Source organism: Protomyctophum bolini (assembly GCF_963924005.1).
Source record: "Protomyctophum bolini genome assembly, chromosome: 5".
NCBI classification, from domain to species: domain Eukaryota; kingdom Metazoa; phylum Chordata; class Actinopteri; order Myctophiformes; family Myctophidae; genus Protomyctophum; species Protomyctophum bolini.
Window position 1 is genome coordinate 21,694,976 of NC_137866.1, and position 15,188 is coordinate 21,710,163.

General features: G+C 41.0%; 2 protein-coding genes across 4 annotated transcripts; one reads left to right on the forward strand and one right to left on the reverse strand.

Moving 5' to 3' along the window:
- Positions 1–342: 342 nt before the first annotated feature.
- On the reverse strand, positions 343–8,707 carry nol9 (nucleolar protein 9). 3 transcript variants are annotated; one of them, XM_080764831.1, is made up of 13 exons: positions 8,415–8,707; positions 7,054–7,533; positions 6,675–6,885; positions 6,134–6,264; positions 5,870–6,005; positions 5,594–5,690; positions 5,391–5,488; positions 5,072–5,239; positions 4,645–4,897; positions 3,517–3,631; positions 2,897–3,071; positions 1,724–1,857; positions 343–860 (listed from the first exon to the last, which is right to left on the reverse strand). In XM_080764831.1, the coding sequence occupies exons 2-13, from the start codon at positions 7,507–7,509 to the stop codon at positions 741–743; spliced, it is 2,094 nt and encodes a 697-aa protein (XP_080620957.1). In that variant the 5' UTR covers positions 7,510–7,533; positions 8,415–8,707; the 3' UTR covers positions 343–740. The 3 variants fall into 3 exon arrangements, with proteins under 3 accessions (XP_080620957.1, XP_080620958.1, XP_080620959.1); XM_080764832.1 differs by lacking the exon at positions 8,415–8,707 and adding an exon at positions 8,078–8,257; XM_080764833.1 differs by lacking the exon at positions 8,415–8,707 and adding an exon at positions 8,010–8,257.
- zbtb48 (zinc finger and BTB domain containing 48) lies at positions 8,540–15,158 on the forward strand. The gene is made up of 11 exons (XM_080764830.1): positions 8,540–8,608; positions 9,073–9,820; positions 9,991–10,289; positions 10,375–10,480; positions 11,251–11,343; positions 11,444–11,530; positions 11,666–11,820; positions 12,187–12,323; positions 12,776–12,940; positions 13,730–13,818; positions 14,001–15,158. The coding sequence occupies exons 2-11, from the start codon at positions 9,137–9,139 to the stop codon at positions 14,409–14,411; spliced, it is 2,226 nt and encodes a 741-aa protein (XP_080620956.1). The 5' UTR covers positions 8,540–8,608; positions 9,073–9,136; the 3' UTR covers positions 14,412–15,158.
- The last annotated feature ends 30 nt before the right edge of the window (positions 15,159–15,188 follow it).

Consider the following 15,188-nt stretch of genomic DNA (forward strand, 5'->3'; position numbering starts at 1 on the left):
TTTCCCATAGGCCTACAAAAGAAGAGAAAATTAAAAAACAATGTGAATGAATCTACAAAATGTCTTGGTGTGGCATGTGGTCTGTAGTCTGTACTCTTATTGACTTGAATGGGAATTAAAAGGAAATAGTAAATGAGTTGTACAGTATGCTCAAGGGTCATGGAAAGGTAAAACATCTTCCAAATTGTGCCATTCCAATACAATACTGACATATAAACAAAGTGTTAACAAATACAGAGGCTCTGTGTAGCTCAACAAATACACCCTCCCTGCACTTTCCACAACAGTGGTCGCCAAGCAGAACAGTGTGTTGACATTATTAACAATAATCACACAAGTGTGGACAAAAGTATTTTTTTGTTTAATGTAAAATGTTAATGACAAGATATATTCGGTCTCAGCTTTGGAATGTCACCTACCAGGAACAGACACCAAACAAGAACTTAAAACTGAAGTTTATATCACCGTCTGACATGTTTGACTCGCACCACCAGCAAAACTGTACTTGGTTGGACATGGCCAGGACAACTGAAGTCATCCAATTATAAGACATGGATTGCCAGGCCACTTGGCACCACAAGCAGTCTCTGTAGTATTCACTACACAGTCCCACCGAATGCTGAAAAGAAAAACAACCGGCATCGGCCCTGCACATTCAAATGCCAATCCTGGCTTGGTGTAACAAGCAAGTAAACAAGGGTTGAAGAACAAAAATACTTGTCCCGTGTGGAATAAAAATGTCATTTTGTCGCCATTTGACTAGGCCTTGCCAATCCCTTGAAGACACGAAGTTTTCCTGCCCCAGTGACATCGAAACTGTAGTCCGTAGTGACATAGGGCAACTCTCCCTCAAAGCCCGGCTGAAACGGAGACAAAAAAAATGTAAGCAACTTTTAGAGGAAGCTTTGGACAAATATTCATGCATTTCTTCGCAATAGTAAAACATAAATCCTCTATGACATCAAAAACAATGTTTACTTTTTAAATACTTATTTCTTGTGATTAGCTTGAGATATGCAGTGTCTGCCCCAGAAAGTAGTTTTTATGGTAGCCGTCATGGTTGTTAACATTTATCTATGAGGGATCTTGCCTTTGGTGTCGTAAATTTAATTTGGGGTCCACTGAAATATTTGTATTTAATTTGTATAGATTTTTTCCCTCTTTTCCTGGCCTTATTTATATAAAATCTGTGTAAACATCAAGCCCCTCTCTTCCCAATTTGTCCACCCACCAGGAAGAAAACATTCTCTCCACGTCCACCAAAGGCTCATTCCTTTGGTGTCCTTAAGTGTACCGTTTATTATTTAGTTTTTGTATGGTGTTTGTATAGACTGTTTATAATGGCCCACAATGGAAACAAACTTTGGCTTTTTGTGATGAATCAATTTTTTATGTTTTTGTTTGCGGCTTCTGCCTTTCTTTTATACTTTTTAATATAGAGGGACAGACAGTAGGCTGACAGGAAATGGGGATAGAGATGGGGGAGTGACGTGCAGTAAAGGCCGTCGGGATCGGGAGTCGAACCCGCGGCACACTGCCAGACTAGATGCCTGGACCACTGAGCCACGGCCCAGGCCCAATTTTGTCGCTATTAATTGGTAACTCAACAGCAGTCACATCCGTCACAGGCCGTTTAAAATATATAAATAATCATAGAACATCCTTTAAATAGAATAGGAAAAGTCTTCTTGGTTTTCCTCTACTGAAAGAAACATAATCTGACCTGTGTTTTAAGGATACAGGAAGGTAACGAGACAGCTCCAAGGAGGAGACAGTTGACCTCACGAAGGACAGTGGGATCCACGGGGGTCAGCAGGTAATACAATCCTCGTTTCATGTCAATGCCTCGAAGAACGCCTGTAAAGGAAGAGTTCAAAAGACCCCCAAACAATGGTAAATACTCTCATAGTTAAATGAACTGAGGATTTTACTGTATAGAGCGTCACAGTCCCGCCCCCCTTTCATGACGACAGGCCCAGAAGATAATTCCATTCATTTCCCCCATAGACGTTTCAAAAAGTATTTATTTAAAGACGGACAAAGCCAGCTCTTGTTGTGACAAATCATGACAGTAAACAACGTTTTGGGCTGATCAAATACTTAGCAAGAAGAAAAAAAAGGGCAGGGTACAACACTTTCCCCCCCTCTTATAATATACTAATTATTTGATCGGCCCAACAAGAGTTGGCTTTGTCCGAGGCTTAAATGTCTTTAAATAAATACTTTTCTCACTGCTCAAATATTCATGACCATAGGCTTTGTACAGACTGGAAGTCAATCAGATTTGTTTCTCACATACAATGAAATCTGATTCTCAAAAATGTTTGTTTTTGCCGTTGATTAAACCAATCTGAATCCAATGTGGATAGGCCACAAAAATCGGATTTGGGCTGCCACTCTGCAGCCCAAAACTACGGCCTCTCTCCACCAAACATACTACTTCACACTATTCCAGATTGCTAGTCTGTTGACAATAGTCATCCAACATCACATTGCATTCAGATGACACCTCCACACCAGGAGGCGAAAGTAGCCTGCCAGCGTTGCCAGGTCTGCTTATTATAAGCAACTTCGGACTTGTTTTACTGTAAAGCCCCTTGTAAATATTCATAGATGTTGCTTTTGTTTGGGCTCATTTCTGGAGGTGTAGTTGCTTGCTTTCAAGATTATTTTTGAAAATAGCTGATGTAATAGGGCTCAAGTGGTGGGGTCGCTTCTTTTGGGCTTGTTTTCATAGATCTGGTCACTCATTTCACCCACAGAATATGGCCACACCAGAGGTATCCATATCTATTTCTGTACCAAAACAAAACACTTTTCACCAGCCCAGGGCTAATGACCGGCATAGGCTGAGAGTCGGGCCTATAAAAGCACGGTGGAGAGTTGGCATACATACCTAAGCCCACACATGGGCAGACGGGTGTCTGGGACAGCAGGGCTGGGCCTCCTTTACTGGTTACCTTCTCTCCCAGACAGCACAACCCCACCAAGCTGGCATTGGCAGCATAAAGCATGTGATTGGGTGCCACCTCACAGTGGGTCACACCTATAGCCACTGCTGAATGGGGAACCTATAGGAATAGTTCAAAACAAATGTTATTAATTATAATGAGTTCCCAGCATATTCAAGCATAGAAACAAGCACATACCAGTATGTATACTGTAGGAAACAAACATGGAAGAAAAATACTTTACGATTCATATTTTTTTCCTAAATTGTATTTGTCTTGCTGAACTATAGGCGCTGCTCTAGTCTTCGCCCCACTCTCAATCACTCCTGGTAGTTTGTTTTAAGCAAGAAAACAATGGAACTGATGTGCTCAACTCAAATGTCTTCAGAGTATGAACGGCACCAAACCAAAATATCAATATGTGTAATTCTCACACTTCTATCTGCTGAAACGACAGATGCTTCTCCTGTTTGAACAGGTTAATTGTATGTGAAAACTGAAAATAAAATTTGTTTAAAAAAATAATGATCAATTGCCTGAAAAGGGCTTTCTTTGACGTATGTACCTGGTAGGGAATAAGGCAGTGCAGAGGTCTAATAGGACTGGGATCAGGAGACTGCAGCTGACTGAGGTAGGCCAGCAGTGATAGTTCTCTTTGCTCATTACTTCGCTGGTGTTTCCTATCAAAATCAATAAACATCAGTTTAGGCATGCATGCACAAAGGTTTGTGTAGTCTGTCCATGCTAGTGTTCATTTAATGAACACTCAATTGGCTTCATTATAACTCTTTTAGTGAACAAAGTGGTTAGTACCGTAATTTCCGGACTATAAGGCGCACCTGAATATAAGCCGCACCAGCCAAATTTAGGGAAAATCCCAAATATGTATACAAGGCACCAGACTATAAGCCGCAGGTGGCCCCCTAGTGGCCGTTTCGTTAGCTCAGAGCCTTAGATGGCTCTGCGTTAGCTGTAAAAATCCATAGATAAGCTGCACCGTTGTATAAGCCGCAGGGTTCAAATCATGGGTAAAAAGGTGCGGCTTATAGTCCGGAAATTACGGTAGTAGTAAAACCCAGCACTTGTGTGGAGTCACAGCGGTGTTTATCTTGGGTAGGACTGTTACAGAGTGCAGTTTTAAATAAGTCTTCCTTCTTGAAGCCGAGTTGAAATGGCATTTTTCAAGTATCTAACTTGAGCATTGCGACGCATTTACTGCGAAACACGATAGGGAGGTGGGACAATTAACATTGATCGCAGAGCCGTGCGTCTATCAGCCAATCACAACTACGGTTATTGGTTAAAAACTATCAAATTGGACAGTGCACTGCTAATCAAAGAATAATAAGAATTATAAGATGTCATGTACAGTTTAGCTGTAAAATGAAATTGTAACACAGCCACCTAAGGGCATACAGCATACTCTGGTGTAGCATAATGGATCTTAGCTGTGTCGATCTTAGCTATGGCTTTGTCACAATATTACTGGTTGGAATTGGTTACAGCCGAGCTACACCGAGAGCGTGTACGCTTGGTGTAGCTCGGCCGTTAGTATGTGCTTACATGCATCATATTTAGTTTCACGGGAAGAAAATCTTGATTGGATTAGAATACCAAAAGAAAGATTACTGACAGTTTGAGCAATAACAGACTACACTACATTGAGCACTGAGCAGTGTAGTCGTGTACTTACGCGGTTCCTTGTCTCGTTACATCTTTAAACTCTGACTGTACAGTGATGTGGACATAACTTTTAGGTGGACTGTGACTCTCTGTAAACTCGTCCAGAGCAGCCTGTGCAGGGGGGTGCGTCTGCCACCCATGGGCTGTCCTCAGAAACTCTGGAGTGAGGACAGGACACTGGGAGAACCCGCTGTGACCAAGCTGCACTACATGCGAGACTGGGAAGAAGCGTATCATGTCCACTAGCAACTTGAATCCAAAACCTGCCAAAACAACCAAAACACACACGTTTAATGACAATGTATTGCGCTGATCAGCTGCGTCCAGTTTCCCCTCATAACACACTGGTAGCGATCCAGTGGGAAAAAAACTGAACAAACTGGAAATGCAAAATCTGCTGGCTCAATTCCAATATTCTAATTTGTTTGGACGCTGACCTTTGACCCAGCCCATGGTGTTGATGACGACAGTGGTCTCCCTTCTCTGCGGTCGACGATGCCACAAGGACTTGAGGATCTCCATGTAGCGGTCCATGTCCGTCTCACATGACGTCTGACCATAGTAAATCATGTGCTCTGGTGCGCGCTGGTGACTGAAAGGAGGACCTGAAGGCAGGGAGAAGAATCCTAACCCATTAAGACCTGAGGGCGCTTCTTCCTAATACATTCTAAATAAATTATAGTTGTTCTCACACTTTTGTGAACTTCAATGTATCCAATCGATACATGATAGATACAAAGTAATGACCTAACATACCCAGAAGTGGCTCTCGAACACTAGACATGGAGAGGCAGCCAGAGGGGGTGAATTCTGTTTGGCCCAAGTCACATTCCAAGTAATCTATACACGTGGTGCTGCAAAAACACACAAGATTATTTTACTACAGAAAGCCTCAGACTGTCCTAAGTGATGACAGGAGTACCAAAGCAGTCTTTTGCGTTGTTGGAAGGATAACTTACTGATTTAATAAAGTATTGATGAGGATGCGGTTGAACGTTGACTTCCCTACATTCTTGGTTCCGCAGACAAGGATCACCGCACAGCCATCCATGTCTCCTGTGAATGACATGTCTTGACTACGTTTCCAAGCTTAAAGGTCACTAGTTTTTATAAACAGTTATTAAATAGAAAAGCATTATATTTGTTCATGTCTGATACAGATGAAAAGCTCAGTAGATCAGCGATTTCAAACGAAATGCCATATAATCTATCTCATGTTGTTATTTGTGTACTACCTCGGCAAGCGCTGACCACTGTATTGAGAGCATCTTTGCAGCTCTGTGACACAATGAGTCCTGGTACGGTATCGACCAATGGAACCACACCCAGGCCGTTGAGTGGTGTGTCCAGCACAGCTGACATGAGCTCAGTCTACAGACCAGGGAGGACAATGGATTCTGTTGAGCATTACTTGCCTCATATTTATAACCTCAATGTCTCAAGCTTGATTGTTTATAAAAAAGGTCTGTCGAGATAAGCCACGTGTGAAGTCAACTCACCACTGGAGGGCTGAATAATTCACTGAGCTCCGTGAAGCTGGAGAGGAACCGTGTAAGGGCCGTCTCCATAGGCTCCAGAAGAATCACAGATGATTTCCGACTTATCCTTTTCACCAACTTATTTTGTTGTGCTGGAGAAGAGGAAACATAATACAAGGGTGTAAAGAGAAAAGAAGATTTTTTTTAACACTTTATTTTTATTGATGCAGCAATGAATAAACATATCTGTACATTTTGCTGTAAATATCCCCCGCCCCCCCCTTTCCAATCAAGGTCAGAACAAGACAAATAAAAACAAACAAAGACAGACAGTACAAGACAGTAAAATAAATTAGTAAACTAGTATTGAAAGTACTAATGAACATAGTAAGAAAAAGAGAGAAAAAAGTAAAACAGCATTTTCCATCAGGGTATGGTATCTAGGTTACATGATTGTATCCACCATTCAGTTAAATAAGAAGAAATTGTTTTGGTGCAAAGAACAAAGGGAGTTAACACTTAAAATCTACAATATGACGAGTGAGTACCTAAAAGCTTTTACCTGTTGTAAGATATTTGAGGAGGATTTCAGTAGCCCCCATTCCTTCATCTCTGACGTCTTCAGAGGCCCCCAGAGCTGTGATGGTCAACGGGCAATGGGAAGCGGGAGAGAAGAGTGGGTACGACTGCTGGCCCTCCTCAATTGTAAATCCCATTACCTCCACACGACCATAGAGGCAGGTCAAAAGGCACTTCCCACGGAAACACAGGGTCTGCAAGAGATAAAGACTATCTTATTAAAAAACTAACAAACAAAAACATGTTTGCACTGCATTATATGTAGAACCTGAACCAGATATCCAAACATCTCTAACAGTTGCCTGTGAAAAGTAAGACAAGTCTTACTTTTCACAAGAATGTAAGTCTTCAGCCGAGAATACCTGACTCTTCTGCATGACGAGCACTGCATGGTTTTGATGATCATTCCTCTCTGCACAGTGAATGAAAGACTCTCTTTCCAATCTACCCGGGCCAAAATCCTGCATGCTATCCGAGGCCTGTGCTTCATTTCCAAGAACGTACTGGGCATATGCATTCCAGTCCTCGGACTCCTCAGCTTCTTTGTCCGTTGTAACTGTTGAGCTGCCATTGGTATGAGCATAGGACTTCTGAAGTCCAGACTCATTATCAGAGTTCTTCTTAGAGCCAGAAACATGCTTGGGCTCCATCTGAAGTCTCTTGACTTTGTGTTTCTTCCTCACATCGGTTTGATACTTTTGGGCCAGGGCCAAAGAAATGTCATCAGAAGACTTAACATTCAGTCTGCAACCCTTTGCACCCTTCCACTTCATGGACTTTGCAGAGCCCTTGGCTTGCACGTATTTATTTGCCTTCATGATTCCTGTGCAAACGGGGAAGCCCTAGGATGAGACAAGCAAAACATCATCTCAGAATTTAAGTTTCACCAGAATCTTGCTTGTCCTGAAAAGACAATACGATGATGCTTGCACGAGTCAAACTAACGACACATAGGGTGTGATGGGAGAAAAGTTATACTGTTAGCCCTGAAACATGACATGATGCGTCATGTGAACCATGGCTACGTTACTGTAGCCTGGACTTGTGAAATTAATTAAACGTCCATGCTTTATCAGGTAAACGTTTAAACTAACCCACCTATAAAGCGCACGATGCGTTGTGCTTGGCTTGTAGCTACTGCCCATTTATTGAAAATTGTTCGCTAGTTAGCTATTTTATGAATAAGTGAACCTCCGCCCATTCGTCAATCGTAATAAACATCTAATACATATTAGAACGACGTCGTCAAAGTGCAATCACCAGTCTCTGAACTAACGTAAGGTTATTGTTACAACAATATGAGCTCACGCTACCTTACCTGAGCCTAGCTAGGCTAACTTGGTGGGTACAGCCTTGTTGTATTCAGTCAAGATAGAGGAAACTTACCCCCCCAATGTGGAAATAAGGTGTAGTCTCACTTTCGTGTCTATACTAACGTTATACTCTATATATAAACGTTAGCAGTCAGCTACTATGATGACACGTTTACTACAGCCCGGTGGTGCTAACACGCTAACATACATGTGAGTGTGTGTGAGCCACAATCAGTAGACGGAGACGCTGTTTTCCAGTGAGTTGGTCGACGATTGTTACACGGAGTGAAGACAGTTAACTCTACTGTTATTTCACATAGTCTTTGTATCCCAGCTAATTTACACCAATAATAAATAATATAAATTAAATTGGTGCATTGTTGAATATATTTATGTTTGCAGATAAATACCTCAGTAGGCTCAGTTAGTTATTATCCGTGTTACAGTAGTTGTTCCATGCTGGACGAATGGTGTTTTTCACGGAGTTTGAGTGCCAAACGGCGTCACATCCTTTTCCTTCTGCACTTTGCGGAGGCCTGGGCGTGTGTGTCTGTGAAACAAGGTGCATGTAGCTTAGCTACTGTTTTCTACGCTTTATTATGAGGTAATCGAAATAGATAAATGTTCTCAACAACTGCGACTGAATTATATATTAATCATACTGAAAACGTGTCAGAATTCTGCTCTCTGGTGTATGCAGAGCTAAGGGAGCGTCTTAAAATATGTGTTGTATAGTAAACGTCGAGGCATACGTAGCTAAGGGGTTTGCTACAATTTGATGCAATCGGTCTAAACAAATAGGCAATTTAAGCAACTTTTGTTTAATACCTGACACGATCCGTATAGAAGAAGTTCAGTAAAACATCCCGGACATAAATATAAATTGAAACGGTTAAAATAGTTAAATGGAAAGTGCAATAAACATTAAAAAGCCAAAGTGTTAATTTGAATAAAGACCACTTGATGTTCGTTATGTTATTTAATGTCACTGTGACTGAATATGAACAGAGATCGTGCATTGATGATACGAGCAGCGGAGCAGGTGTTATTATCGTTTTTATTTTACAGACATTCCTGATCGTATGAAGTGGTCCCGACTCCCGAGTAGCATCAGTCTCCACTGCATTGCGAGATGCATCCACGAGGAGGTGATCATGCACAACATGTGCTGTCCTCTCTAAACAAACAGAGGGCGGTAGGGCGCTATTGTGATGCTATGTTAGATGTGGGAGATGGGGTGGTCTACTTGGCCCATCGCAACATCCTTGCCTGTTTCAGTGAACGGTTCCAAGAAGAGCCATTGACCTCCACCAACAAGACATGCATGGAGGTCTCCCTACAAGAATGCCCCAATGATGGTCTCGAACTGCTTTTGAACTTTGTCTACACTGGAGAGTTGCATCTGGACCCTGTCAACCTGGAGAGGGTGCATCATGCAGCTGTCAGCTTGTGTGTACCACGAGCACTTGCACTCTGTCAGGAGTTCAGAGAAGAATGCTCAAAGGAAGCTTTCCCCGTGAAGCGGAAAAGGGGGAGACCAAAGAAGTCAACAGCAGTAAGTACTGCTTATTGTTCAGAGAAGCAGAAAAGTCCAATTGTATTTGCTGAAGATGAGCCCAGCTTTGACACTGACATAGTCACTGCCACTACCACTCGCTCTGGCCGCAAAGTCAAGGGCCCCAGACGATTGGTTGGTGAGAGCCCACGCATCGAGGCCACACTCCCTGATAGAGCCAGCAAGAGCGGATTGCATATTTGTACTGAAAGTTCTGATGGTGTTCAAAGCAGCCCACTCCAGCCTACAACTGAAACAGAGGTGAAAAAACTAAGCACATGATCTTGTGAAAGAGAAGTAGTTTTATAACGAATAACAAAGTAATATCATTAATTACATTGTTAGACTAGTCATTAGCAAAAAGGTATAACTATAGTTGCAAATACGACGAAGAGGAGGATGGTGATTATTTTGTCAAATATTATTTTCAGATGACAGAGTTGCAGATCGATATACATGACAACAATGAGGTATGTCAAGTGAATGAAGATGAGGCAGAAGACGATGGTAATTTCAGAGGGCTCACCCTTGAAGACTCAGATGATGACTATGTTCCAGTTGCCCAACCAACAGCTCCATCATCGTCAACAACTCGAAGACGCAAGGTCCCAAGTAAAAATCTAAATGAGAACGGTGAGGCAATGGAAGACGACTCCAAAAAGGGCTCTGTCCAGTGTCCCACGTGTGACAAAACCTTCCGTAGCAAATACTATCTCAAAGTCCACAACAGGTATGCTACTATTCTACAAACATACATATTTTTCCCCATCTGTGGTGTGGAAATAATAACGTATTCCTCTTTGTTGTGCTTGTAGGCGGCATACAGGCGAGAAGCCCTTTGCATGCATGAAGTGTGGAAAGAGATACTTCAGAAAAGAGAATCTCTTAGAACATGAGTCCAGAAACTGTGAAAAAGTGCATGTGAGTGAGATGAGTTCCATTTTTAAATACCTGGTGCAACCCATACTGCACTGTATACGTTGTTTTACCTTTGAAGGCGGATGCTACCTCTGTGTCTCATTAGTTATTGCTATACATATAGCAACATCATTATATATATATTTTTTAAAGAATCTGAAGGGTTTCAGAAAACGTAGGTTAGGTTTTAGAATCGGCCTCATGTATCAATGGGTTATATTGATGGTTTACCATAACCACTTAAAGGGGAATACCACTCAGTCATTTTCAACATTTTACTATGTCATTAATATACCTTAGAGTTGATGTGTGGAGAAAGTCCCCCCCCCATTCTGTGTTGCCTAGAACTGGAGGTCTGAAAAAAGTTACATTATGAAGTACATAAAAAAATAATATATATATATATATATATATATATATAACCACTTAAGCCATTTATTTATACTTTGTTTTACAATTGTGTTGCACAAAAATAGCTAATCTACAAGCTCGCAACACGTGATCTTGCAGATTTGCTATTTTTAAAAATAGATTATTTTTATAACCAAATAAATCGATTACTTTGATTAACTGTTACTTCCTCATAGGAATAGCAAAAAATAGACGATCTGCAAGCTCACAAGGTGTTTAAAAATAAGTTTGAAAACCTTTGGAAATGTAGGCAAATTTGCCCAAAACAGGGATGCAAGGTTTAATGTGGTTAACTTAAATGAATGACCATGATCTTTGAAACTATATATCTTGTTCAGTGTTTTGTATTTGCCTTCTTGCAGATGTACTCTTGCCCAACCTGTGACTCAACGTTTAACAAGAAACAGGAGTTACGTTTACACATTATTTCCCACACAGGTGATATGCCCAATAAGGTAAACACAATCAAGATTAAATAAATAAAAGTCTGCAGATGTACTGTATCTGTTTAGTTGTGAATAACATAATTCATATTGCATCTATATACATTTTTAGTGTACATGTTGTACCGAGCAATTCATGCAGAAGAAAGATTTGACACTTCATATGATCAAAATCCATGGGTTTCCCAAACCACATGCTGTAAGTTATTTTTTTATTTAATTTTCTGTATTTCAAGGAAATTTCAACTTATTAGTGGTGTTTTTTATATTGTTAATAATTTTGAGTGTAAGAGGTAAACTTTAGTGTCTAAAATAATTAATGTTTTGTCCATAGTGTGCCCAGTGCACAAAGTGCTTCTTAACTCGCACAGAGTTGCGGGTACATGAGGCCGCTAAGCATCGTGGTGAGAAGCCATTTGTGTGTGAGGAGTGTGGTCACCGAGCCTCCAGCAGAAATGGCCTGCAGATGCACATCAAAGCCATTCACAGGTAGTGGGTTTTGGGTTCTATTACTGTAGAATACAGTTAGAAAGGAAAATGAGATTAGTAGTTGAAGTAGAAAATACAGTACAGAATGCTGAAGGATGGAGGTGGAGAAAACATCTGAGTAAAACAGTTCAGCATCAGCCCCTTGTGCCATCAAGCATGCTAAAAGAAAGTGTTATTTTTAGGTACACATTCGTATTTTAGCTTTCAGGTTTCACTTGCAGGAATGATATTTTAGAAAGTATATAAAAATAGCAATGCATTTGCTTTTGCAGTTATTCATTTACAGCAATTGACATGAATAAAGTGGGTGCTCTTTGGCACCAATTCAGGTAGTGTTAAATTTGGCGTTCATGTCCTACCTTACAGAAATGAACGCCCATTTGTGTGCATCCATTGTGGTCATGCGTTCACCCAGAAGACAAATTTGAACATGCATCTGCGAGTACACACTGGCGAGAGGCCCTACCAGTGTGATCTATGTGGAAAAACGTTCAGGACCCAAGGTAACCGACTGTTAATCTGTTATCACCTGTGAAGACTAATACGTAGTTAAAACAAGTTAACAACTACTACACATAGTCTTAATTTAACTCTTGAGAGTGTATAAATCGACCCGTGAAGGGGTCCATTTGGTTACATTTGTACACAGTTACAAATGGATAAATGAACACAGAGAATTGTGTATCTGTGATACCAGCAGTGGGTGGATGAAATACTAAGACTTACTAAGTACTTACTAAGTACTTTGAATAGCCAAAGTATGATGTGGGGCTTAAGTGGTTTATGGTAGGTTTTGTAACAACTGAAAGGTAACTAGTAACAAAAGTTGGCTCTGAGTGTTTGCTCTGAGTATAAAGTATCAGAAAATGGAAATACTCAAGTAGCCTACCTCAAAATTATTTTTAAGATGCACTTTGCTGTTACTTTAATGTTACCTTCCACTTCTGGATAACAGCCAGTCTCTACAAGCACCATCGGACACATACTGGCGAACGTCCCTTTAGCTGCGAGTTCTGCGAGCAGCGCTTCACAGAGAAAGGCCCCTTGATTCGCCATGTTGCCAGCAAGCACCAGGAGGGCCGGCCACATTGTTGTAACATATGTAGTAAAACCTTCAAAGGTAAGACATGCCAAACTAAAGACACAATCGGAACATTTAAAGTTACTCAAGTGAAGACATTCAAACAGAGAAGGCCATGGCATTAAAAAAAAATGAACAATCCTTTTATTTGGATTTCAATGTTTATGAGGCAAAATAATAAGAGTTACAGAAGTAGAAGTGGCATTATGTATACAAATAACAACATATAGTGAGTGGGTGAATGGCAGAGGACCACATTTTGGATCAACAGAGAGGCCTCTTTAATTTCGTTTTTTTTATTATAAAACCACCTAAATTTAGTTTTTTTATTTGTATCTTATCACAGCAGCTGTTCGGATGATATTATATCATATACTTCTCAGTCTATATCATAACAAAAGCCATTGTAAATTGGATTATTTTGGTGTTTGCAACCATGTAAAATAAATGTTTTAATCAATCTATGATCTTGACAGCTTAAACCGTATATATTTAGTTGGGTTTATGTCTGTCCCCTACCTTTTTCTCTACACGCTAAATATCTTTGCAGAAAATTGCAGATCTACAAGCTCACAACAGATCACAAAATGCCACGTTGTGAGCTTGTAGATCAGCTATTTTTGATGAACGTTTGCCTCAGAATATGGACTGTGGGTTCATGTGGTTAACTTGATTATTCATACAAGTGTTGTATGCATGTAAACAGTTTTCTGTGTCAGGTACTCCACCATTTGAGTCCCAGGACCAATATTGCCAAAACAATTCACTGATTTCAACAAAACCACCATGGTTAATAATGAAAACATTCTTGTTCTGTAACTTCATCAGCCATGGAGCAGCTCCGTGTCCATGTGCGTCGCCACAAGGGGGTGAGGAAGTTTCAGTGCTCAGACTGTGGCTACAAGTTTACCCGTCAGGTACGCAACCACTTTCAACCTATCTTGGTCATGTCATATGCAAAAAGTTCTCAAAACTGTCAAAATATGTTAAAAATAGCAAAGAGACGATCTACAAGATCACAACGCATTGTGAGCTTTATAGATCAAGGTGTATACAGAGAGCTTAAGTGGTTCTCCTACAGTAACTGTCCCTTCTCCAGGCTCACCTGCGGCGACACTGTCAAATACACAAACGCACTGACAACTACAACCCACGGCAGAGGAAGCTAAGGAACGTGATCGTGGAGGAAATCGACAACGGACAAAGTGACAGTGAAACCACTGAAAGTCTGCTGTTCCCTCAAGAGAAGGGCTACACACACCACCACCCTGCGAACCCGGAGCCATCAAACCCAGAGCATGGCTCCATGCCTGTGTTGGATCCAACTAACATTGTCAGGGTGGTTATCCACACGGTTGACCCGGTGATGGCGGAACTCTTGCCGGTCCAGACAGTGGAGAGCCTTGTGGTGTCAGAAGTCTTGCAGCAGTCGCAGCTGGTCACCAGAGCATACGAGCCCACAATGATTGTGGAGGCAATGGTGGAGAATGTATCGGAAAGCAAAATCTGAGGGCAGAGAGAAGCCATCTAAAAAGTACCCAATAATTATTTATGTGAACTTGAGCAAAGCTTACAATATAATAAAGCCTTAACGTGTGAGGAATCTGACCCATGGAAACTGACCTTGACAAACCTTTATTTTTATTTATTATTCCTGTTTTTTATTCATTATTATTATTATATTAACAGCATGAGGATTATTCTTAAACTCACTAAGCATACTGCATAAAACCTGAAGTGCTCCATTGTTGAGGCATGTAAACTGAACTGGATTGACATTACATCCTGTATGTAGGAGTACTGTATCTGTACTCACAAAATACATCACGTGAATGCAGGGAGTCATCTGGTAGGGAATCCATACTCATCCGCGTTTGTGCTCAGATCGAGGAAGAGTCCAAGTCACTGAAGCTATGATTGCACCCAGGGCAGCCTGCACGGATTTGTCTATAGTTAATGTATAAGGAATAATCAAGATCAGGCTTGATCCACATGTTGCATCTTTTGTTGCATTTTTAAGCCTTTATTTTACTGTAATAATGGAGACAGGAAATGAGAAAGTATGGGAAAGGCATACAGCAAATGGTCTTGCCATCTCGGAATCAAACCGGAGACTCGCTCATCAGGGCATTTTGCACCCGTGTGGTATGTACCACTTGACTATCGGTATCGGATTGCCCCGATGACTCATGACTTTCAAATGTTTGTTACATAAGAGATGTGCCCTTTTGTTGAGTCAACGGGAACCTTTTCCTTTATTTGTGGCCCAATAACTTGTTCCAATACT